Source organism: Rattus norvegicus, chromosome 2 (genome assembly GCF_021556685.1).
Source record: "Rattus norvegicus strain SHRSP/BbbUtx chromosome 2, alternate assembly SHRSP_T2T, whole genome shotgun sequence".
Lineage (NCBI taxonomy): Eukaryota > Metazoa > Chordata > Mammalia > Rodentia > Muridae > Rattus > Rattus norvegicus.
The window spans coordinates 27,058,214-27,079,761 of record NC_141535.1 but is presented as its reverse complement, the minus strand read 5'-3'; the positions used below and the strand labels follow the sequence as shown (position 1 = coordinate 27,079,761).

The 21,548-nt window shown below is 48.7% G+C and overlaps 1 protein-coding gene across 3 annotated transcripts in view; it reads right to left on the bottom strand.

Annotated features, from left to right (window-relative positions):
* Lhfpl2 (LHFPL tetraspan subfamily member 2) overlaps positions 1-21,548 on the bottom strand; it is a 148,034-nt gene that overhangs the window by 24,428 nt on the left and 102,058 nt on the right. For 2 of the 3 annotated variants that reach the window (NM_001106402.2, NM_001429144.1), the window contains 1 exon segment: positions 191-801. In NM_001106402.2, the coding sequence (NP_001099872.1) occupies positions 191-599 (409 nt within the window). In that variant the 5' untranslated portion in view covers positions 600-801. 3 annotated transcript variants of the gene reach the window in all.

The window sequence follows — 21,548 nt, the reverse complement described above, 5'->3', positions numbered from 1 at the left end:
GAACCCAGGGCCTTGCGCTCGCTAGGCAAGCGCTCTACCGCTGAGCTAAATCCCCAACCCCTAAGACTGGTCTTACTATTGAGACAGTGAGACCAGAGGAAAAAGATCTTGGCCAGCCCCCTTCAAGAGATGCAAACAGTAAGTGCCAGGAGTCCGGAGCTCAGGTTCCTCTGCTTACCGCAGCACTCACCTGCGATTCCCTGCAGGAGCCCGCAGACGTTGAAAATGCTTTTCCTCATGATGCTTTGCACGCACATGGTGAAGACGGACACCAAAGCCACTACGCAGAGAATGAAGATCCCCATGGCCAGGAAAATAGCGGTAGCCTGCCAGAAGCCGCTGGCTATCTCCCCAAAGCTCTTGGCATAGGTCCCGCACAGTGTGTCCCGAGGGACTTGCTGCATGGCAGGGGTGCGGAGGCAGAGGATGCCCAGGTAGTGGGGCTCCGAGTCCATGCCTGCCTGCTCGTCGCCGCTGCGGGTCTTGGCTTTCCCGATGAGCCAGTCGGCGCTCATGAAGGCAACGAGTTCAGCAAAGGCCACCACGATACTCAGGAGGGTCCAGAGCATCGAGCGGCAGGTGACAATGACATGACACATATTGATGTTCACGGTGGGAAAGCGAGGCTGGAAGTCCACGGTGTCAATCCAGAAAGACAGCTGTGAGTGGCGAGGAAGTCCGAGAAGGAAATCTCGGCGAGGGTCGCTCAGTCCCGTCCGAGGCAGCAGAAGCAGTGAGGTCTGGATCCCGGGCTGACGGCATTCATACGGAGTGCTGAGTCCCAGCGGCCAGCAGCCTCACCTACGTCCAGAAAGGAGGAGGGTGAGCGGCTGGCCAGGCCCCGCCCCGCCCGCCCCGCCCCGCCCCGTGCCACCCCCACCCGGGACGCCCGCCACCTTCCCGCCCACCTTCCCGCGCTCAGCTCCCAGCCAGGCGGCCCCGGGGCGCTTTCTGGATGCCATTGTTCCTCACTTTTTTTGCTGTAACACCGAGCAGTGGTCGGTGGGGAACCTTACCAGGCTCCCACCAGCCCTCTACTGGGACACGCTCTATCTGGGACACTGCCCCAGGAGCTAACCGCTATGGAGAGATGCAGGCTCGGAACTTTGTCAATGCCCTGACATAGAGTTTGTGAGGCAGTGGTCACTGCCTCGCTAGCACATATGCCAAGTTCTCTAAAACACCGACAGTTTTGGCTATTTAACAGGCGAGAGTAAAAAACCTTCAACTGCCTGGAAATCAAATTACCAGGAAAGTATTTGGTTCCTAGCTGAGTCAGGATGCAAGGGGAAATGATCCCGGGAGAAAGAACAAACAGGACACTGCTGCCCACACTAGTTTCCCATGTGTTCCTCGCATTATTTTAGAGAAGTTAATTTATGCGAGTTAAAACTTCTTGAAAAGCCTTAAGGGGGTCATGACTTGGGAAAATGAGGACCATTAATTAACTAGGTGTCCTTACAGCTGGGTCCACTTGTTGACGACAAAAAGCTGTCCTTGAATGCATCTCTTGAATTGTCCCAATTCATCTCGTGTCCCTTGGCCTGGGACTCAACATGCTCCTTGTTTCTGAGTTCACAGAGAGCTCATTCTGCTCCTGAGGACACATGACTTCATTACCAGGGGACTCTGCCCGATGGCTCAACCCTCCTTCAGAGCCTGAACCTCCCTCCATCAGGGGTTGGCACTGCTGGTCTGCAGCACCAGCTCTCTGCCCCTCTCCAAGGTCAGGCAGGATCACGCAGCTCGTATCTGACATCTGGTCATATGGCCCTGCTCTGAATGACTCCATCTCATTAACCCAGGTCATGTCAACTCCATGAGAACTACAAAGAGCCCCTTGAAACGCTGGGCTTGGGTGAGGCAGGCGGCAGGGGAAGAGGGAGATAAATGTGGAAATAGCAAAGACCAGTATCAAAGCTTAAAATGGAGGTTGGGGTACCACACGCCAATACTTTGCCTGCTGGCTGACACTGTAGCGAGCGGTGACAGTACGCATCTCATGAAACATGAATTTAAATTGCATCACAAATAGTCACAGGGGTTGTGATTAAGACACAGTCTGTCCAACCCTAACGACAGATGTTTGTAAGCTGCCAGGCTGTGTTGTGCTTGGTTAAGGGAGGAGGTCATGTGTTCCACTAAAAAACACCAAGAATCCTCAGATCTGGGTTCTAGAGCCAGGAGGTCCACCACTGCCTGGCGGTGTGGATAAGTAACTTCTCAGTGTGTCTTCATCGACAACCTATACTGCAAGGCTGCCCTTCCCTCATGAGACAGTTGTAAGAGAGAAACTTACTTGCTGAAGCACCCTGTAGGGCACCGGTTTCAGCAGGCATAGTTACTCCTGTCTAACTAAGCCTGCCTGTGGGCTTCGAGAGAAGCACGGAGACCTCATTTCATACTTCTGCACCCTCTAAACTAGACTTCCAAATCCAACCGGAGAGAAAAGATTAGCACTGAGCACAAACACAGGTGTCACTCCCTAGCACTCCTTAACCAGAGACTGGGAAGCAAACGGTTTCACAGGGATTGTTTACAATGAAAACAATCCGGAAAGGAAGCCTGAGGGCTCCCTGGAGGCGGCACCTGACCAATCTGTTACAAGTAGTGACCTCTGGAGAGCGCTCTCCAACCCCAGCTGATTTAAAAACTAACTTGCTGTTACTTCCAGCCCATCCCCACCCTTGTCCCTCGTCTATTTAAAGTGGCTTTTCAGACTATATCTATTTGTCCCCTTGCTGAACTGCAGAGCTCTGTCACGCTCTCTCAGTGGCAATGCTGTGTCAGCTGGGCTCTGAGTGAGGACTGTGATGAGGCTGTCTTCTCATCACAAAAAAAGAAAGGCTGTGAGGAACTTCAGGCCTTGGGGCTGGGAAACGGTCCATGCCAAAGTCAAGGCAAGATTATTTAGGGATTTACAAACTTTAATCTTACAAAATAAAGCACTTTCCCCATCTGTGCCCAAAGAACACTTCTCTCCCCGCAAACAAGGTCCCGTGGTCATAACAGAATGGCTGAGATGAAACGGCCATTTTGAACCAGGAGATAAGGCACACGGGTTCCCAGCAAGTTTCAGAACTGCTACATCGGTGGACTGTCACGGTATTCTAGGCTAATGAACTAACTAGGCAGCTTCCCCAGATGGGAACAAAATCAGGGCAGCTGGACAAGGGAAAATTTGGGAGAGCAGCAGGGGTCCTGACTGGGCTGTGTTCTGAGAAGTGTCCCCATTTGGCTAAAGGCACTGAAAGGCAGGCACCTGCTGAGACAACCTCAGCAGTGTCAGAGGGGAAATGGATCCTCATTATAGATCTCTGAAACCACAGGGCCCCAGGCTCAGTACTCCTCAGCAGGGCACTCTCCTCTGTTAACTGCCACGTCAGTCTCCACACTCCCTCATAAACCACCTGGGAAAAAAACCCAATAAATTCATTTCCAGTCTGACCTTACTGTCACAGGCACAGGACTGTGGGTCACCTGGAGAGCCTGTAACATAAAAAATGTTACAACATTGTCAAGGAGGCCCACAAGAAAAGCTCCTGGGGAGAGGAAGGAAGACATAAGAGGACAATGACACAAGATTATCATCCCATCGTCCAAAGAGAGAGCAAGGAGGAGGTGACAGTGGTATATATTCCTCGCAAGCTCTAACCGTCCAAGAGGGATGTGCAGAACTAGGTGTGTAACTCTGAATAAGGTGTGTACCTTCTCTTCCAAGTTCCTATTGTCAGAAGGGAACAAAGTGCACACAAAGCCAGAGCCAGGCGGTGCCCGCTGGCCAGATTTCTTCGATTACTGGAACAGATACCCAGGAACAAAGTTCATCTCTACTCTGCCGGTGCAGGAAAGCAGGAGGTGTCAATCCATGCTGTACCCCATCTGGACTCCCAGTGTGGCAAAGAGGCCGACGGGGGTGGGGGGTGAGGGATGAGGTGAGGTCACCTCACCTTGCACCTGCTTTTCAGTCACATTACAAGAATGCTGGACACAGACGTAAACAGACAAGGATAGGCCAGGAGCAGCTGCCAACACCAGACTCAACATTTTTTCTATTCTAGAGCATGCACAAACGTTTTAGGAACCATCTGCAAATGATGTGTCTAATAGTTCATCCCTAAATGCTTTAGCACAGACTTCCTAAAATAAGGGCATCTCCTTGCACAGCTACAAGACAATCAAGCCACTCAAGAAAACAGCCTGCTCACACCCAATGCCTTGTCCACACTTTGCCAAGCCTTCTCCATGTTTTTGTTTGATTTCCCTGCCCTTTAAGCTGTGACTCAATCGAGGCTTATGAATTGCATTTGGTTATTTTCTAGATAAAAGCTGTTTTCCTCCCTAACTACCCACCTACCCCCACATCCCTGAAGACGCTAAGACACTTATCTTACTGAGGACCCAACAACCTGTTACTTAAGCTTCTTTTCCACTGTCTGTGTCACAGAGCTGTGTCACAGACGCTCACTAGAAGGAGTTAGTTCAGTGTATTTCCCGTGAGCATCTTTTGGAGGTGATATGTTTAACTCCTGCTGTACATCCGAGAGGACAGTACTCAGACGTCAGGACCAGAACAGCTTCACGCATATCCATTCACACAAACTCAGACACACACGAGCACACCGTGCCCTGGTTCTCTCTAGCTGACGTGGACCTCGAATCTGTAAGAAGAGGTGCGAGACTGGCTCCTCAGGTTTGAGGGAGCCCTAGGCAGATCCTGTTGCTGAGGTTGGGAAGCTCTAGTCTAAGAGATGCCACTTTGAAGCTAGGAGGGATGCTGCTTCTCGGCATCGAGTTCTGCCTCTCCTTGTAACACGGCCATGTTTCCTTTACAACCTACGAAAATGTAAAAAGACCAGCAGACCTAAGAAGGGAGATAAACTCCAAATGGGGAATTTACTTGAATCGAGAAGACACACGTTGACAGAAAAGCTTTCTGGCAAGCAGGAAAGTCAAAACTTACAGCATCCTGGAGACCCCAGGCCATCCAGAGACTCTACTGGAAAAGGACAAACATGCTGTCCTCTGGCGTTGTTCTCTGCCCGCTGTGCCCCTCGGCAAGCAATGCCATCCTGTGCGAAGGGCATGCACACCACATGACGGGGTGGGACAGTGCTTTTCAAAGCTTCATACACAGACCTCAGACCCCCTTGGTTCTGCCAATCAAAAACGGTGCTCTCAGACAGGCTGTTTGTATTTAGCCTCTGCATGTCTGGCTTCCTCATCCCCCAGAATAGAACAGTGCCCTGCTCCCCACGGCTGCAGTGAGGAGTAAGATGTGGGCATCTGAATGACGAGAAGCACAGCATCCAGTCCACGGTGCCAGCCATTCCTCACTGCCACCATGGGATTAGCATAACACTGAGGACACAGGGAGTACTGACAAAATATCAGTTTTGGGGGGCAGGGATCCTTTTGTTCTACTGAGACTGCATGGTCCCCCAGGCTCCAGTTTTGTGACACAACCCGAGGATGACGAAAAGAAAAACTCTAGAAAGTGGCAAAGGAAGGCAAGGGCCAACAAATCAGTGGGGCAAAAGGAAGTGGCCCCAGGTCAGAGCTCTGGTAAAAATGGCGGCCCAGTGTTAGCTGAGGAACCTGCTAACAGACTCTGTAAGGAATTCTCCCAACTCCAGCTTTGGTCTCTGAGGGACTGAAGGTGGGTGGGTCCCTGGCCAGAGTGGCCCTCCAGGAGCTTTATAGAAACAGAAATACCATACAGGTTTCAAAGCACAAAGCTTAAGTAATTTACACTGAAAACACCAAAGGGGAGGGAGAACTTTTTCTGCTGGTGAACTCTAAGTATGGAAGGATAAAATATTAAATTAACAATATAAGCCCCAAATATCAGTAAATTTACTACCTTGATCTGGGGGAGCACATCTAACCATATGCTTCTGAGAAGCTCTTTGTTTCTTGGCCCATTTCTGGATTATTGCCGTCTCTCCTAGACACGGGAACCACACAAAAGGCTTAGCAAATTGGCCTTCAACCCCCAGGTCTTGTGCAAGCATGAGACAGTTGGATAAAGCCAACTGCTTGTGATTTTGCCTCTGAGAGTGAAGAAGACCCTTCACTACCAGAAGGTAGGGGACAAGGACCCCCCACTCTCCACCCCACTCCTGCAGGGAGGTGTTGGGGAGGGGGGACCTGCACCTCTAACCAGTTCCCACCACATTCTGTCATAGTTTATGAAGGAAGGAGGAAGACACAGGGGTGTGACCCAGTGTGATCAGGACACAGCCAGCGGCTGGCCGGCCACCAGTTCTCTGTCCAGCTCAGGAGGGCTCCCAAGTCAATGGGAACAGGGATTCAGCAGAGCAGCTGTGCTCCAGCAAATCCCAGGACGGCGAGGGAACTCCCTGATGGCTTGGGACCTTTCCCCACAGGCAATGTGCACGGCCTATGCTCGTATGAGAGGAGAAGCACCTTGCATGGCTGCTTTGTCTTCAGATTTTAAACGAGGCCACCAGAGGAGGCCTCTCAAGCCTTTGCTCTGACTGCCCCACAGGACATACTGGTTACAGAAAATCGGGTGTTCTGCCTGTCAAATGCCCCAGCAAGTACTCTGTTCTTTGAGCTGACTGTGCCCAGCACCTTCCAGCTTCGGTCCATAACCTTTCTCAGCTCCCAGGACAAGCGTCTCCTCCTCATACCTCTGATCCTCTGGGAAGCCACTGAAGCAGGGGTTCTCATCTTGCCTGGGGTGACTGTGCCCCCCCAAGCAGTGATGTGTGCCACTGTCTAGACAGACACACACAGACACACAGACACACACAGACAGACAGACACACAGACACACAGACAGACAGACAGACAGACAGACAGACACACACACACACACACACACACGTGTGAGCGTGTGTGCCCCTAGATCTACCATGGAAGATCGCCTGCATATTTTAAACTTCCTCTTCCCTTTTCTGCATACGCCCATTTAAACTCTTAAGATGGTAGGTCTTCCTCAGGGACTTGGCTGCTGTATCTGACAGAGGGCAGGACTGAGCAAACCAGACTTCTAGGCATGACTAGGCAAGGGGCCTCTGTGTCGCCCCCCACAGTCCTGTGGGTCTGAAGCTACTTTTGGTTTATTAATGAAGTGAAACGTTACTCCCACGAGTTGCCTTTTTGTGCCCTTGTTTCCTATTGTTTTAAACCACAGGTATTTTTCTAATTTATAATGCATTCTGAGTCAGGCCAGAGTCCTAAGGTGGGTTCAGATGTCATTCCAGGATCAAAAGGAAAGAAACAGAAAAAAAGGTCACAAGGGCAGGGAAAGCGGGAACTCAGGAATCAACCCTGGGACGTCCGAGGCAGCAGAGGGGATGTTCCATGCATCCCTGTCCAGCTGCTGCAGTCTAGAGTACATGATCCTAAGAGAACAGACCCGTGGCTCATCTGAGGGACAGCTGGACAGCTCTGTGCCCAGGGAACACTGACATCATTTACACGGCAACTGCAGACTCTTCTCACCCCTTCTGTGTCCAGGCAGAAAGAAACGCCACTTGTTCAGCCACAGCGCCCGCCATCAGCCAGAGCCCTCCCAGTCACTTCACAAGCCCCAAACAAGATAAACAGAGAGGACTGTGCCATCTGTTGTTTCCCAGACTCTCACACAACTCCAGCAAACACCAGAAAATCTCAGGATCAACTAGAACAAGAGCCGCCCCCTGCCTGGAAGCTTCTTGAACAGCTCCCACAGAAGATGACTTTGTGGTCTCACGCAGTCCCACCTCTCCTGGGAACTGCATTTCCCACCCCACTGACTGACTGCAGGGTTTTGCCCTTCTAACTCTCAATCTATAGCTCACTGGCTTTCCTTTCCCTCTGCTATGGCATCAGAGACAATCCGTCTGCCGTGTCTCCGACAACACGAATCAAGGGAACAGCCGTTCTCTATAAATACTCGATGGTAACAAAACCAAACCTCGGCTGTACCTAGGCTGGGATTTCAGGGTCACAGCAAACACCTTGACCAGTCTGCCTGTCCTTCCAGTCACCGTTCTTCTGAGAGCTGTACTCATTGGAGGATTAGTTATGGCCACCTCCTGCCTCTGTGGTCAGGGCTAGGACTAAGAAGCTTGCTTCTAGCACTCACAGGTAGGGGGCTGTGTGCTTGTCTCTAGAGCAAGGACCCCAAGGATCCCCCTCCCTGAGAGCAGCCCAAAGACAACTCAGAGACCATTTGGTACCAGGTGTCATCACCAAAACCGTAGGGTGTCCCAGAGGCCAGCCTCCAACCGGGAGCAGGCCAAGTCTTTCCTTTCTGGGATGGGTGACAACTGGGACAATGACTAACAGAGGGAGGTAAGAAGCCATGGAGGAGAGCAGCAAAGACAATTTAGATTACAGAACAGGGAGACAGCCATAGGGCAGCATTCGGGAGAGTGACAAGCTGAGCCCGGGAGGGTGACAAGCTGAGCCCGGGAGGGATTAACTATGGCCACACGCCCTGCTTCCCACCTCCATCATAAAATCCTAATGATCCCACTGAGAGGACAATCATTTGAGAGGCTGGCAAGGTCACTACCCTGAGAACAACTTTAATCTGGCCATTGTCTCCTTTTACACAGTCCTTTGTTTGCTTAAGACAGTAACTTGATAAAACCTTATCAGCTCAAAACTACTAATAGGGAAAATGTTAGTTTGGACGAATGCACAGATAGTTAAAAATTCTCTTCCTCCCGTCACTGTCTGATACCAGACAAAAGCAAGCTGCAGTAGATAATGTGCAGACTAATGCTAGGGCCCAGGTCACTAGTGGCCACAAAAGAGGTCATAGGTGTGACGGAAGTGGCAAACGGAGCCAGCAGTAGACGCAGTCACTCACCAGCCAGCACCTGGGAGACAGAGGCAGGCAGATCTCTGTGTTCAAAGCTACAGAGTGAGTTCTACAACAACTAGGGCTACACAGAGAAACCTTGTCTCAAAAAAACCAAAAGCAGGGGTTGGGGATTTAGCTCAGCGGTAGAGCGCTTGCCTAGCAAGCGCAAGGCCCTGGGTTCGGTCCCCAGCTCTGGAAAAACAAAAACAAAAGCAGGGCAGGCAGAGGGGAGAGTGGTAAAGGGGACAGACTATCGCCATGACCCAGAAAGGACCCACCGCTTCCAGTAGAAACACCAGTTTGCCCCAGCAGTTTTCTGGGAGGCAGACGCAGAAGCATCCTTACACAGCAGAATCCTCAACCTGGACTCCAGCAAAGCGAATGCCCCAAGCGTACCCCAGTCTCACTGAGGTCACTTACACACAAACCTGTGTGGAGTAGTACATTTATAATCGTCAGCAAACTGGACCTGATGATGTAAGACACCCATATCCTTAGCGCACACACACACACACACACACACACACACACACACACACACACACACACACACACCCCACCACCACCACCACCACCACCACCACCATCACCACCACCAACAACCACCTTAGATTCTCTTTCTGTTTCTCACCACTAGGACAGAGCCAGGTCTCAGCCAGGTTCCTGCTCCTGAGAGTATTGCCGAAATGCTGTCTCTTCTTAACTTCTCATTCACAGGGCCACTGGCTTTTTAACTCTGATAACACAAACTCCAGCCTCGGATCTAAGAGACCTACCTCATAAGTCTCCACTCCCAAGGTCCAGCAAACTCTGTGAAGTTTTGAAAACAGCCCAGGTCTTGTGTTCTGAATACATGTGCAATAAAAAACAATGCACACACAGAGATGTTTATGCATGAGGCTCGGTGCTTTTATTTATGCACTGAAAGTTTCCTCTCTGCTAGTTCATTTCTGTCACAGATTTAACACCAATAAAAACATTCAGTGGTTAGGTATAATGATTCGGATAAATATGCCACATTGGAATCTACTAGATACGCTCATTAAAATATATAGAAACATTCTAGGATGAGAGCTACAAATATACAAATATTTGTGATGTACAGATGTGTAAACATCATCCACACCCAGCTTATTGAACATGGTATATTTCAATGATTTCATAATTAGTGATCCAACCTATCTAGCATTTTCCAACTTTCCCTGATGAGAGTTACTAATCTCAAACCATCAACAAAGAAAGCTTAAGTTTTCTTTATTAACTAAGAAAGAATCCCCAGATGGTTAGGATTCAACATATCTTTTAAGAACAGATGATCTTAAGAAAACAATTAGGCTTAACTATAACCTTGAAAGGATACCCACTTTTTGAGAGAACGCTACACTATCATTTGATACCTGGCTCAGAAGTTTCAGGTCCTTGCCAACCCAGAGCAATCCTTAAACTCACGCAGCCTCCTTGGCCTCTAACACTGGCTGGCCTAAGGGCTGGGGAATGCAGCACTGGGAAAAAAGAGCCCAGTGTTCCCACCTCAAGAGCATCATGGGGCACACAACCCTCCAGTCCCTCTCTGGAAATCTGCAATCCAAATACTTGTTCAGATGATCCAGTATCCTCTATGTGGGAATAGGGGCCTCTTACCACAGCCCCTAATGACAAGGAAGCATAGCAGGGGAGAGGTTTGTGACAGAAATAAATTACAGGAAGACTTGGGCAGGAAGGCCTGAGGCACAGTCTATGAGAGGCAGCTCTTGGTCCTGTCCCTTGGACAGGCTGCACACTGGAAGGGCTGCAGAACAGATAAGGAAAGAGGAAGATAAGTCACTTGAAGTCAGAGATGTGGTACCACAGACACTCAGGGTTCCGGAAGACTCAACCATCGCTTTCTAGCACAATCCAGGGAAGAACAGACAGTACCCCAAGAAGTTATCTGCCTCCCCTATTCTAGTTATACTGTGTGTGTGTGTGTGTGTGTGTGTGTGTGTTCTCATGTATGTGGTCTTTACACAAGCCAGGATCACCTGGGAAGAACATAAATGGGGAAAATGCCTCTATGAGTTTGGGTAGGAGGTAAGTCTGTGGGGTTATGTTCTTGGCTAATGATTGATTGATGGGGGTAAGGGAGGTCCAGTCAACTGTGGGTAGTGCCACCCCCCAGGCCAGGTGGTCGTGGGTTAAGAATTAAAAGGCAGACTGGGCAAACCTTGTGTTGAGCAAGCCAGTAAGAAGCGCTCGTTCTCAGCCCCTCCTTCAGTTCCTGTTCCTACTTCCCTCAGTGATAGAGTATGACCCAAGAGTCTTAAGCTGAAGGAAACCTTTTACCCCGCCCCAGCTGCTTTTGGTCATGGTATTTATCAAAGCAATAGAAACCAAACCAAGACACTCTTCACAGAGAGAAAGCTACAAGGGCCCAGCAACAAGCTTCACCTTGATAAGAGTCATTTCCTCATCCCCAAGGAAATGAGGATGGGGGAAGTAACCAGCCCCCGTGGCTTTGCAAACGCTGGCAGGTGGAGCCAGGGATAACTGTAAGTTGGGCTCCACGGGAGGAGTCAGCGAAGAAAATGGGACTGTGTTCAAGTTAGGTTATGAGAAGGGACTAGGCTGGATGCTGTGCCCACCCATCACTGCAGCATCAGGACCAGACTCAGGAGCCAGAATGGACACTTGAATCCAAGTTCTCCCACTGTCTAAGTGGAGTCCCTGGGCATGGTCATGCCCCTTTCCCTACTTCCTTGCTGTAAAGTGTGATAATACTAGAAACTTTCAAACAGGGCTGTTGTGAGGACCAACCCTATGGAACTAGTAACACGCTTAGGACAGAACCCAGCACACAGTCAGTCCTCCTTGATGGGGTTCCTCCCTTCTAGAATAAGAACCAGCAGCCTTGCCTCCACCCAGCATCTTGAGGTCCACTTCTGAGTCATGCCAAGGCATCCTACTGTGGTGGACCCATTGGTCTTAAGGTGCCTAGCTTCATATTCAAATACTAATGTCTCATGAAAATAGAGTTATATGACTCAAACAGGATAGCACGGAGTCCCCAGTTTCAACTCTGTAGACCACGCCCTATCATTAACTAGTTTTGTGTTTTCCAGCAACAAGCTTCACCTTGATAAGAATCATTTCCTCATCCCCAAGGAAAGGAGGATGGAGGAAGTAACCAGCTCACGTGTCGGCTTGCGAACGCTGGCAGGTGGAGCCAGGGATAACTGTAAGTTGGGCACCACGGGAGGAGTCAGCGTTACATATTGGCCCACATTCAACTAGTCTCCATGAGGCAAAAACCGTCTTCTCTTATGAGCAATTGACGGAAGTTTGTCTTATGGCAAAATAATTGGTGGAGAGGACCAGGAAGGTATCCAGGGAAACGAGAGTCCAGTCCTAGGCTCCTGACTAACTGCCATGTGATCTTGTACTACTCCCTCAAGGGAGGTGATGATGTGGTGGGACCCCACCCCCACTTTCTACTTACGTCAAGTACACGACTACCTCTGACCACCTCCTCCAAGGGGCACAGGCTCTTCTGGAGCAAAGGGCTCATAGAAACAGGTTATAAAACGTGTTAAGCGGGGTTGGGGATTTAGCTTAGTGGTAGAGCGCTTGCCTTGTAAGCACAAGGCCCTGGGTTCGGTCCCCAGCTCCGGAAAAAAAAAACAAAAAACAAAAAAAACAAAAAACAAAAAACAAAAAAACAAACAAAAAAAAGGTGTTAAGCTTGACAAAAGCAGTATTGGTCACACCCAAACACGGACCTGAGCAGATAAAGTGCAGATGCTCCCCAGAGCCCAAGAGCCACAGCCAGAGGACGTAGGCAAGACCAGCTCCCCTTTCTGAACTCTTTTTGTGGGTGGGAGATGAAGTTCTAACTTCCACTCTTGAGAATGCAGTAGAACATGCCTTGGGGCTAATAGCGAAAGGCAAGGTCCCCTCTGCATCAGAGATGAACTTGGAGATTTCTGAGGTGTGAAAAGCCTTTGGTCCTAAAGGAGGCCCCTCCTTCTTGATGTGTTGTGGCTTTCTCGGCCAGAAAGTGAAGTGCAGGGAAGAACCATGAAGAAGCTAAACAGGACAGGGCAGGCAGGGCAGCATATCAAGGTTCCATTTTTTTTTTAAGATTTATTTATTTATTTCATGTATGTGGATACATTGTCACTGTCTTCAGACACCAGAAGAGGGCATCGGATCCCCATGACAGTTGTGCGCCACCATGTGGGTGCTGGGAACTGAACTCAGGACCTCTGGAAAAGCAGTCAGCACTCTTAACCACTGAGCCATCTCTCCAGCCCAAGGTTCCATTTTTTTAAAAACTGTATTTGGTCTCATCTTACGTCATGAAAGGTATGAACTAATAAATAAATGAGTATTAATAAGACTCTCCAGATGAGAAATCACAAGCTAAGTGGGACTTAGGTCTTAGTTTCCAGCAAGTCAAAAGTCATCTGTTTTTTCCATCACAGCAGTAACCATAGGAAACTGTTAACTGTTTGTTTCAGTTCCTTGGTGAATTATTAAAACCAAGCAGTGTGACTGATTCTCTCACAGGTTATGAACACCGAGGAAGGCTCGTTTACACCCATCCGGCAGCGGACACTTTTAATTCTTTCTCACTGGTTATCTAATGAAACATCTTATTTTGTTACAATCAGCCAAATGACTCAAAGGACACTCAAAAGCCCAACATACGGGCCCAGTTGCCGGGTGGGAATATGAGTAGACTTGAAATTTTTAAACTTTTGGTAAAAGGTAGTATTTTACAAGGTTTGGTAAAATGGACCCCATTAACATGGATAGCAAAGGCCAGGAGACAGGGGCTCTGTCATGATCGATTGTTATGATCAGCAACGTATAATCAGAGGGAGGGCCACATCCCTGAGCTGGGGAAATAAGGCTGTTTCCATCCTGTTGTGTTTCACGTCACCGATCTTCCTCATCTTTGGTACGGGTGGCACTTACAATAGCGAGAGCTGACCCATATTAGGGTTTATGACGTCATGGGGTGGGGAAGTGGAAATGGAGGCCTTTGGGGACTGCCAAGTGTGGAGAGCTGTAACTGATCCCACTTCTGCCTGAAGAACAGAGGTGCTAAGACTCCTTCAGGCTGCACAGGTAATGATGTCTGAGGCAAGGGCCAAGACCACATTCACCCTGTGAAAGAGCTCACCATGTCCCTCATCCTTGATCATTTCCTCTCCTCATTAGATCCTACTCTTCCTGGGAATCATGCTCACTAAGCATCTCCTAAAACAAACACTTTAAAGGGAGACCTGGGTGCGGCTCTCCCAAACGGAGAGTTCATCATACGGGAGCCACGGTCGATCTTTGTACTGTGACATCCATAGTTTGTTGACCACACCCTGAAGTTCTACAGAGGTGAGGCCTGGCAGGAACCTAGGCAACCTGGAATCTATCTGTTCAAAGTCCAAAGAAATGAGTGTGGGCACTGGGGCCGACAAAGGGCAAGTGGGGAGATAGACCTGTCCTCCTACCGCCCTGGAGGAACCGTGGCGCCGTCAGGAGGGCTGCAATCAGGAACGTACCCAGGGCCTGAGCAACCCATGAGGAACTCTGGGTGGTACAGGAGAGAATCCCACGGAAAGCATGAGGAGACTTTGCTAGGAGCATGCTTGTTGGGAAGTCAAGAGATGGCTAATTGCAGGAGGGAAGTTACAGTGAGAGAAAAGGAGGGCATTTTCCAGCTCTTACTGGGTAACCCTGGAAGGCTGTGTAAGCCCTTCCTTCTTAAAACTGTCAAAAGGGGTGGGCTCTGTTCATGTCTTAAATTCTGAGTGGAACAAGTTGGTGTGCACGCGTACATAAATATAGTAACTATGAAGGTATACACGGGACTTCTGCTAGCTACTTAACATGACGCACTTCAAATGAAATCACAGCTGTGTGTTCCCAAGGCTCCTCTTACCCATTCCCCTCGCTTTACCTCACGGAGTCATCTGTGTGAACCCTTTGCACTGATTTTCAAGAGCCAGGGTGGCCTCTACATGAGTCCAACTTTTCTGATCCAAATCCTGTCAAGAAAGAAGCTCCCAGGAAGCACTGGTGTGTGTGTATGTGTGTGCGTGTGTGTGTGTGTGTGTGTGTGTGTGTGTGTGTATGTATGTGTGTTTGTGTGTGTGTGTTTGTGTGTGTGTATGCTGTGTGTGTTTGTGTGTGTGTGTGTGTTTGTGTGTGTGTGTGTGTGTGTGTATGTGCGTGTGTCTGTATCTGTTTATCTGTCTGTCTAGTGGGGAGTTGGGCAGTTTGAAGAGAAAACAGGCCATGTTGGATATGGGGCCTGAATGTAGGTGACTTAGGAGGGTGGACTGACGCTTGGCACACAGCACAGAGTCCTCGGTATAGACTGAAGTTGTAACCATCTCAAAAGATCTGCATCTGACAGAACAGGTACTCACTATACATGGCTGGGGCAAACAACCCCACCGGGGTCCATAAGTCCTTTTGCAGTCAGTCCATCCACACTGAACTCTCAGCTATCACTACAGGCGCCCTATTCCTCCATCCTAACTAAAACAAGGTTGAAGGGGTCTCTGAAGGTGTCTCCAGAAGCCACGTGACCAGTTCTGTGAGGGAAGCAGTAGACTCAGATCTCAGTTCTGTCACAATGCAGTGTTTTTTGGAAGACCGCATTTGTATACTGCACATAGGAGCAAGGCCTGGTCACACGCTTGGTTCTGTGGCATGGCTTATGTGGCAAAAATGACAGCTCTCCATCCTCAATGGGGTCCAGGCACAGTGATAAGGCAGCTGGGGGGAGGGGAGTTACAACCTAGAGCTACCCATGTTCTGTTCTACCTGGGGCGGGGAAAGAAGACCACGGACAGCAGATGTTGAGTGCACAACTGGTAAGAGTTGGGAAGCCAGAAGACCTGGGTAGGAGGAGGAAGAGGAGCCATAGTGTAGGGCTGGCTATGTGTGTAGGGTTGGTGATGTTGTCTTCTACTGTGATAGGAGGGACTAAAGTACTTATCTATACAAAAGTGACAAAAGCTGGAGAGATGGCTCAGCTGTTAAGAGCACTGACTGCTCTTCCAGAGGTCCCGAGTTCAATTCCCAGCAATCACATGGTGGCTCACAACCATCTGCAATGGGATCTGATGCCCTCTCCTGGTGTGTGTGAAGACAGCTACCGTGTAATCATATGCATTAAATAAATAACTCCTTTTTTAAAAGGGACTAGTTCTATACTGGAGAGATGGCACAATGGTTAAGAATACATGTTTCTCTTGTAGAGGACCCAGGCTGGGTTTCCAGAACCCACATGGTGGTTCACAACCATCTATAATTATAGCTCCATAGCACCAGACATGCAAGGGACAGCTAGAAGCCAGAGAGAGCAATGATCAAAGAGGCTGCTCAGGGCTCTGCTGCCTGACTCGTGTGCACATACATACTTGCAGCCATTCAAACATGTAAAATAAAGGAAATAAACAAATCTAAGAATAAATAAATAACATTTTTTTAAAGTGGCAAGATCAGATACTCATTTTTGAAAAATCACCTTTAGGATACTTGCGAGTGTTAGTCAAGTGACAGGAGGAATAAACCCACCTGTGGCAAGTGTGTTTTTCTGTGTGCCTTTGAGTGTACCCACATATATACAGCCATTTTCATACAGGCACAAGGTCTGGCCCGAAGGACAGCCAAATTCCAGGGTGAGCAATGATCTAAGGCTACGCTTGCAGGCTCAGGATCGCTACCAACAGGGAGCAACCTGGGAGGGTCAAGAAGCCCCTACTGTGGCCAGGGAAAGAAAGCTAAGTGCTTTGCTCCCTCAGCAGAGAGTGAGGCTCCAGAAATGTTGGGGATGGACAGCCAGATGTGAGGACTAATTGCCACAGAAGTTGCTGGGGCAGGAGTCAAGGGTGACGCCCAGATTTCAATGGGACTACGTTCCGGGGATAAGCAGCATGTTTGAGACAACGTGGTCCGTGCCAGCAGGAGCTGGAGAGCCCTGTAGACCCGAGTCACATACAGGAGAGAAGCAAACTGTGTGAGTGAGGAAAGCCAAGGGGATGGGGGAGCTCAGCCACGAGATAATGTACAGTAAGACAGAGGACCAGGGACGGACCCTGGGGTAGCACCAGCTCAGGACAGACAAGGGACCTGCGGGAGAAACCAAGGAGGCCCAAGGGAGGGAATAAGGGGAGTGTGGCGTACGCTGGAAAGAGAAGGCAGACTGGGGAGAAGGAGGTATGCAGTAATGGGTAGCAGAGACCAGAGGCCATCCCCACATCTGTGTCTTACAAAACAGCACTTTGCCCTAAGAAGCCCTAGTGCGAATGAAGAGCAAGCCTCAAAGCCGGCCTGGGGGGGGGGGGGGGGCTGGGACACGCTTCAAAATGTCTTGTGCAGCCTTTTAGCTTGACCCTCAATCTTTCACCTCTAAGAATTTAGCTCAAAAAGCCCCAAGGCGTGCTTTATCTGAGAAAGCACCATTCCTGTAAGCGGGCATCGCAAGGTCAGAATGAGGAAGAATGTGTACGGCACAATGGTGCAGATACTGCTGGGGGCTCAGAGGGCCTCGGGGAAGGAAGCCGGCATCAGGACAATGCACAGATGTCTACATTCTGCAGCCAGGAGTTCAGACAAACAGGAAGACCTTCAACTTCTCCAACTGGGAAAGCTCGGTTTTGCCCGATGAGCAGAGGGGCCGAGCACATGACTGGAGCTCACAAACAGAACGTTGTAATTAAAGCTGCAAGAAATACTCACGCACAACCTACATCCAGCCGCCTCTGCGGAAAACCATACGCCCGGCTCTCCAGGGCTGGTTCCTGCTCCTCAGCCTGGAGGCCTCACCCAGACTGTTCCTGGGGGCCAGGGCAGCACAGGCTCTGTAGAGCCATAGCAGTGACATCCACTCATGGGACCCAAACAGAGCCAAGACATCAAATTTCACAATTCTAAAATTCCCTGCTGACATCTAACAAGGACTTCTGCGTATGCAGCCTCTCGGTGGAAACTAAAGACATCACAGCTGGCGTAACTACCCAAATGATTGCCCTCCCAACACCTCTATCACAGCCAGAGGCAGCAGCACTGTCTGGACGGTTCAAAATCTAAGTTGCACCAAAGGTTTTCTAATTGTATGCTTACATGTCTTTCCCCTGATAAGTAACTTCAAGATAGTTTTATGACTGTGCAAATATGGAGTATTTCTTGAAGTAATTAAAATTTCAGAACATCGTGGGGATGGTGTGCTCCTTGACTATTAAACATGAATGCTCTGCTGGCATTTGGTAAACCATTCTTCCCAGAACTGCTTGTTTTACCACACGTGGCTGGGTCATCCTTGGCTGTGGGGCTGGGCCTGAATGTGGACAGTGTTTGGCAGTGCAACCTCCAGCCTCTGCTTTTTGCCACTAGTGCCCTCCCAGATGTGTAAAAAGAAAACAAAAACAAAAACATAAAAGTCTTTACAGACATTGCACTAAGTCCCTGGAAAACAGACCTGCTACAGAAGGTTCCGCTTGAGATTAAGAAAGACACAGACTCTGGGGTAAGCTGAGAGTCAGGACTCAGCTCTGTTTCCACTAATGCAACAAATCGAAGCAAGTAACTAACTGCCCCATGCCTGCATCTCCTTGGCTGCAAAATGGAGATTATACAGCGAACCTCATAGGGTGATCATTAGATAAACAGAAGGCACAGACAAATGCTTTGGAGACAGCCTTGCACATAGTACATGGTAGCAATGAAATGGATTAAGGAAGAGAGTCCTACATCTGTGTCCCTGGAAGAGCCTTTATTCAGTCAACCACAGAGCAAACAGCTCACCCAGTTCCTAACTCTACAGTCTGCACCAGGGCTCACGCTTTAGACACATACACTTGCTATACTAAGCTTGATAGAAATCAAGTCGTTTTTAATTTTTTGAAAGGGAAACAGGAGTAAAAGAAAAATAGCAAAATGGAAAAAAGACACAGACCAAAGAAAAATATCCTGATGCAAAACAGAAAAGGTCCAATATTATACTCTAAAAAAAATGTCCTTTCAGTTACTAGCTAAAATAACCCGGCTAAATTCAGAAAGCAGCCTAGGACAACAGAAGGCGGTGAGCATCTGAGGAACCAGAGAAGCCTAGTGTAAAGCTAGAGACTGCTACTGTAATAGCATGTGATTCAGCCAAGAGGGAAAACAAAAGTAACCAAACATCAAAGGAGGAGGGGATGGAGACTCTGGCCAATAGGCCCCCTCCCCCCAGCTTCCTCTTGTCAACACAGCAGAATCTGCAGAAGTGGCAGATACCCAGAGTCCATTCCCCATTAAGAAAAAGGCTGAAAGCCTTCTTAGGCACTCGAACCTGCATGCTTGCTCCCTCTCCCTCTTGTCCTCCCCCTCCCCCTCTATCTTTCTCTCTCCCCACTCCACTACTAACCCCCTATTGCCTAGTTGGGAACAGAAAAGTCCCACCCCATTGTCCCTCACCCGCCCCAGGCCTCCACAGGACACCAAACAGTGCCCTCCTCAGCTCTGTTTCACCTGTAGGCTGGGTGCAGACAGAATCATCAGAACGTAGGAGCTGGGAATATTAGCACCCGAACATCAAGCTTGGAAAACATTCCCTGACTTTACCCAACAACTCAGCCAGAGTCTAGAACTGTCCAACAACAACAACAACAACAAAAAAAAAAAAAAAAAAAAAAACAACCATCTTGAATTTCTACCTCAATGCAATACCAAAGGAAATTATCACCCAAATGATATAATATTTCCAAAATATATCCACACCTTAAGATAAAGCCTCTAATTCAGTGGTTCTCAACCTATGGGTCTCAACCCTTTTGGGTGTCACATATCAGATATTTATGTTATGATCCTTAACAGTAGGAAATATAGAGTTTTAAAGAGGCATTGGGGGGTTGGGGATTTAGCTCAGTGGTAGAGCGCTTGCCTAGGAAGCGCAAGGCCCTGGGTTCGGTCCCCAGCTCCGAAAAAAAGAACCAAAAAAAAAAAAAAGAGGCATTAGAATAATTTTATGGCTGGGTGACACCACAACACAAGGGTCTCGGTATTAGGAAGGTTGAGAATCACTGCTCTTAAATAGTTAATGAAATAATTTCTTTACTGTTTTTTTTTTATAAACTCATTATACACATGTATATCACAGAACATGTAATTATCTTTTAGGGTATGGACTGTGTTTATTTTCCACATTAAGGTAAAGTTAGTAGCCCAGAATGGCAATGTCCAGGTTAAGTCTCTAGTATTACACGCAACTATGTTCCCAGGCTGTGCTTGCATAAAGTCCCACTGGCTACTTTTTGCCTTAGTTCACTCTAATGTGATGCTGAACGTGTTCTAAAAACCAAAGGAGTAAACAAGCAACCCTGTATTCTTTCCTCTACAGGACTTCAACACTAAATCAAGCTATCATTACACAGCCGTGGATTTTCTAGGGTAATTTTCACACGCTGAAAACCTCCCCAGCACAACTTAAGAAAGCAGAGTGTTGGGTGTAAAGGGATAGAGAAATGTAAATGTAACGAATACAACAGGCAAAGAAGTTAGACATCTGAAAAGCAAGGTAACATTTATGTCGTTGACTAGAAGGATCTCTTTAGCTGTTCTGAGGAACTCCAGAAGGCTGGTGTGGTAAGCTCATTTGTCAGAGTCAATTTGGTAACCACTGGCGGCCTTCCCCACGGTGCATTCCCCAGACCTCATCAGCCAAGTCATTGTTTCCCTAACCAGGGGCTTCTCTCCCACCCTGGCTGGGAGGATTACCAGGGGCCCAGGCACCCTGGAGAGCAAAACAAACAACAAAATGGACCCAGTTACTCTGGTTTTACCTCAATTTTGTAGGGCTCTTCATGTACTGTCCCTCTCCCGCCCCATCTCAGAAGTTCAAATGAGAAGTCCCAGATTGCCTAGGGAGAGGGGAGGGGAATGGTGACATGACTGGATAGCCTGGTCTACCCCATTTGTTTGGGACCATATATAACTCAAAATGGTCAGAAATGGGGAGCACCTTCAGTCTGTCTTGGAAATGGCTCTTTTGTATTTGAACCTTTTGTTTTTGTTTTTTTGTAGACTGTGTCCTCTGGCCGGAAATGAACATATTAAGTCAGGTTCACTCCTCTTTTCCTGGGGCTCAGCCAGGAATGATGGCTTTTATGGTGTCATTCATACCAAAACAGTGAAAAAAGACTGTCAATTTTTCAAATTTTAACATTATGAGCCTCTAGCCTATCAAAAGAGAGACAACGCCCCCTCTGGTCCCTACTCCCCATCCCGTCCTTGGACATCAGTTACTCGGTTGCTCACCGAACTGCCCAGAGAACACAGTCCAAGGGATGGGCTCTTCAGTGGTGGAGGCAATGTCTCCTCCCTCTGCCTTCTCAGCTCCAACAAGCCTCTCTTCTTTCCTGAACCTGAAACTACCAGAAGTTTCCGTCTCTGAGCCATATGGTCAGTCCAAAAGTGGGTGGCTCCTCAGGGTAACTACCCTGACACACAGAAAGACCAGTACTGAAATGTTTAAACCAATGTGTTTGCTATGATCAATTAGCCGTGAACTCCCCCTTCCAAGGTGCAGTCCATTGGTCCTAGCTCAGCCCCGTTCCCGCACTTCCAGTTTTACTCTCAGACTGTCCTAAATGCTAAACTCCTCATAGTTTCCAGGTACCTGCTGTTATCATGTGTCAAAAATAAGGAGGTGAAGTACCAGCCATATAAGCATATCAATAAATACTGGCCAGTCGCT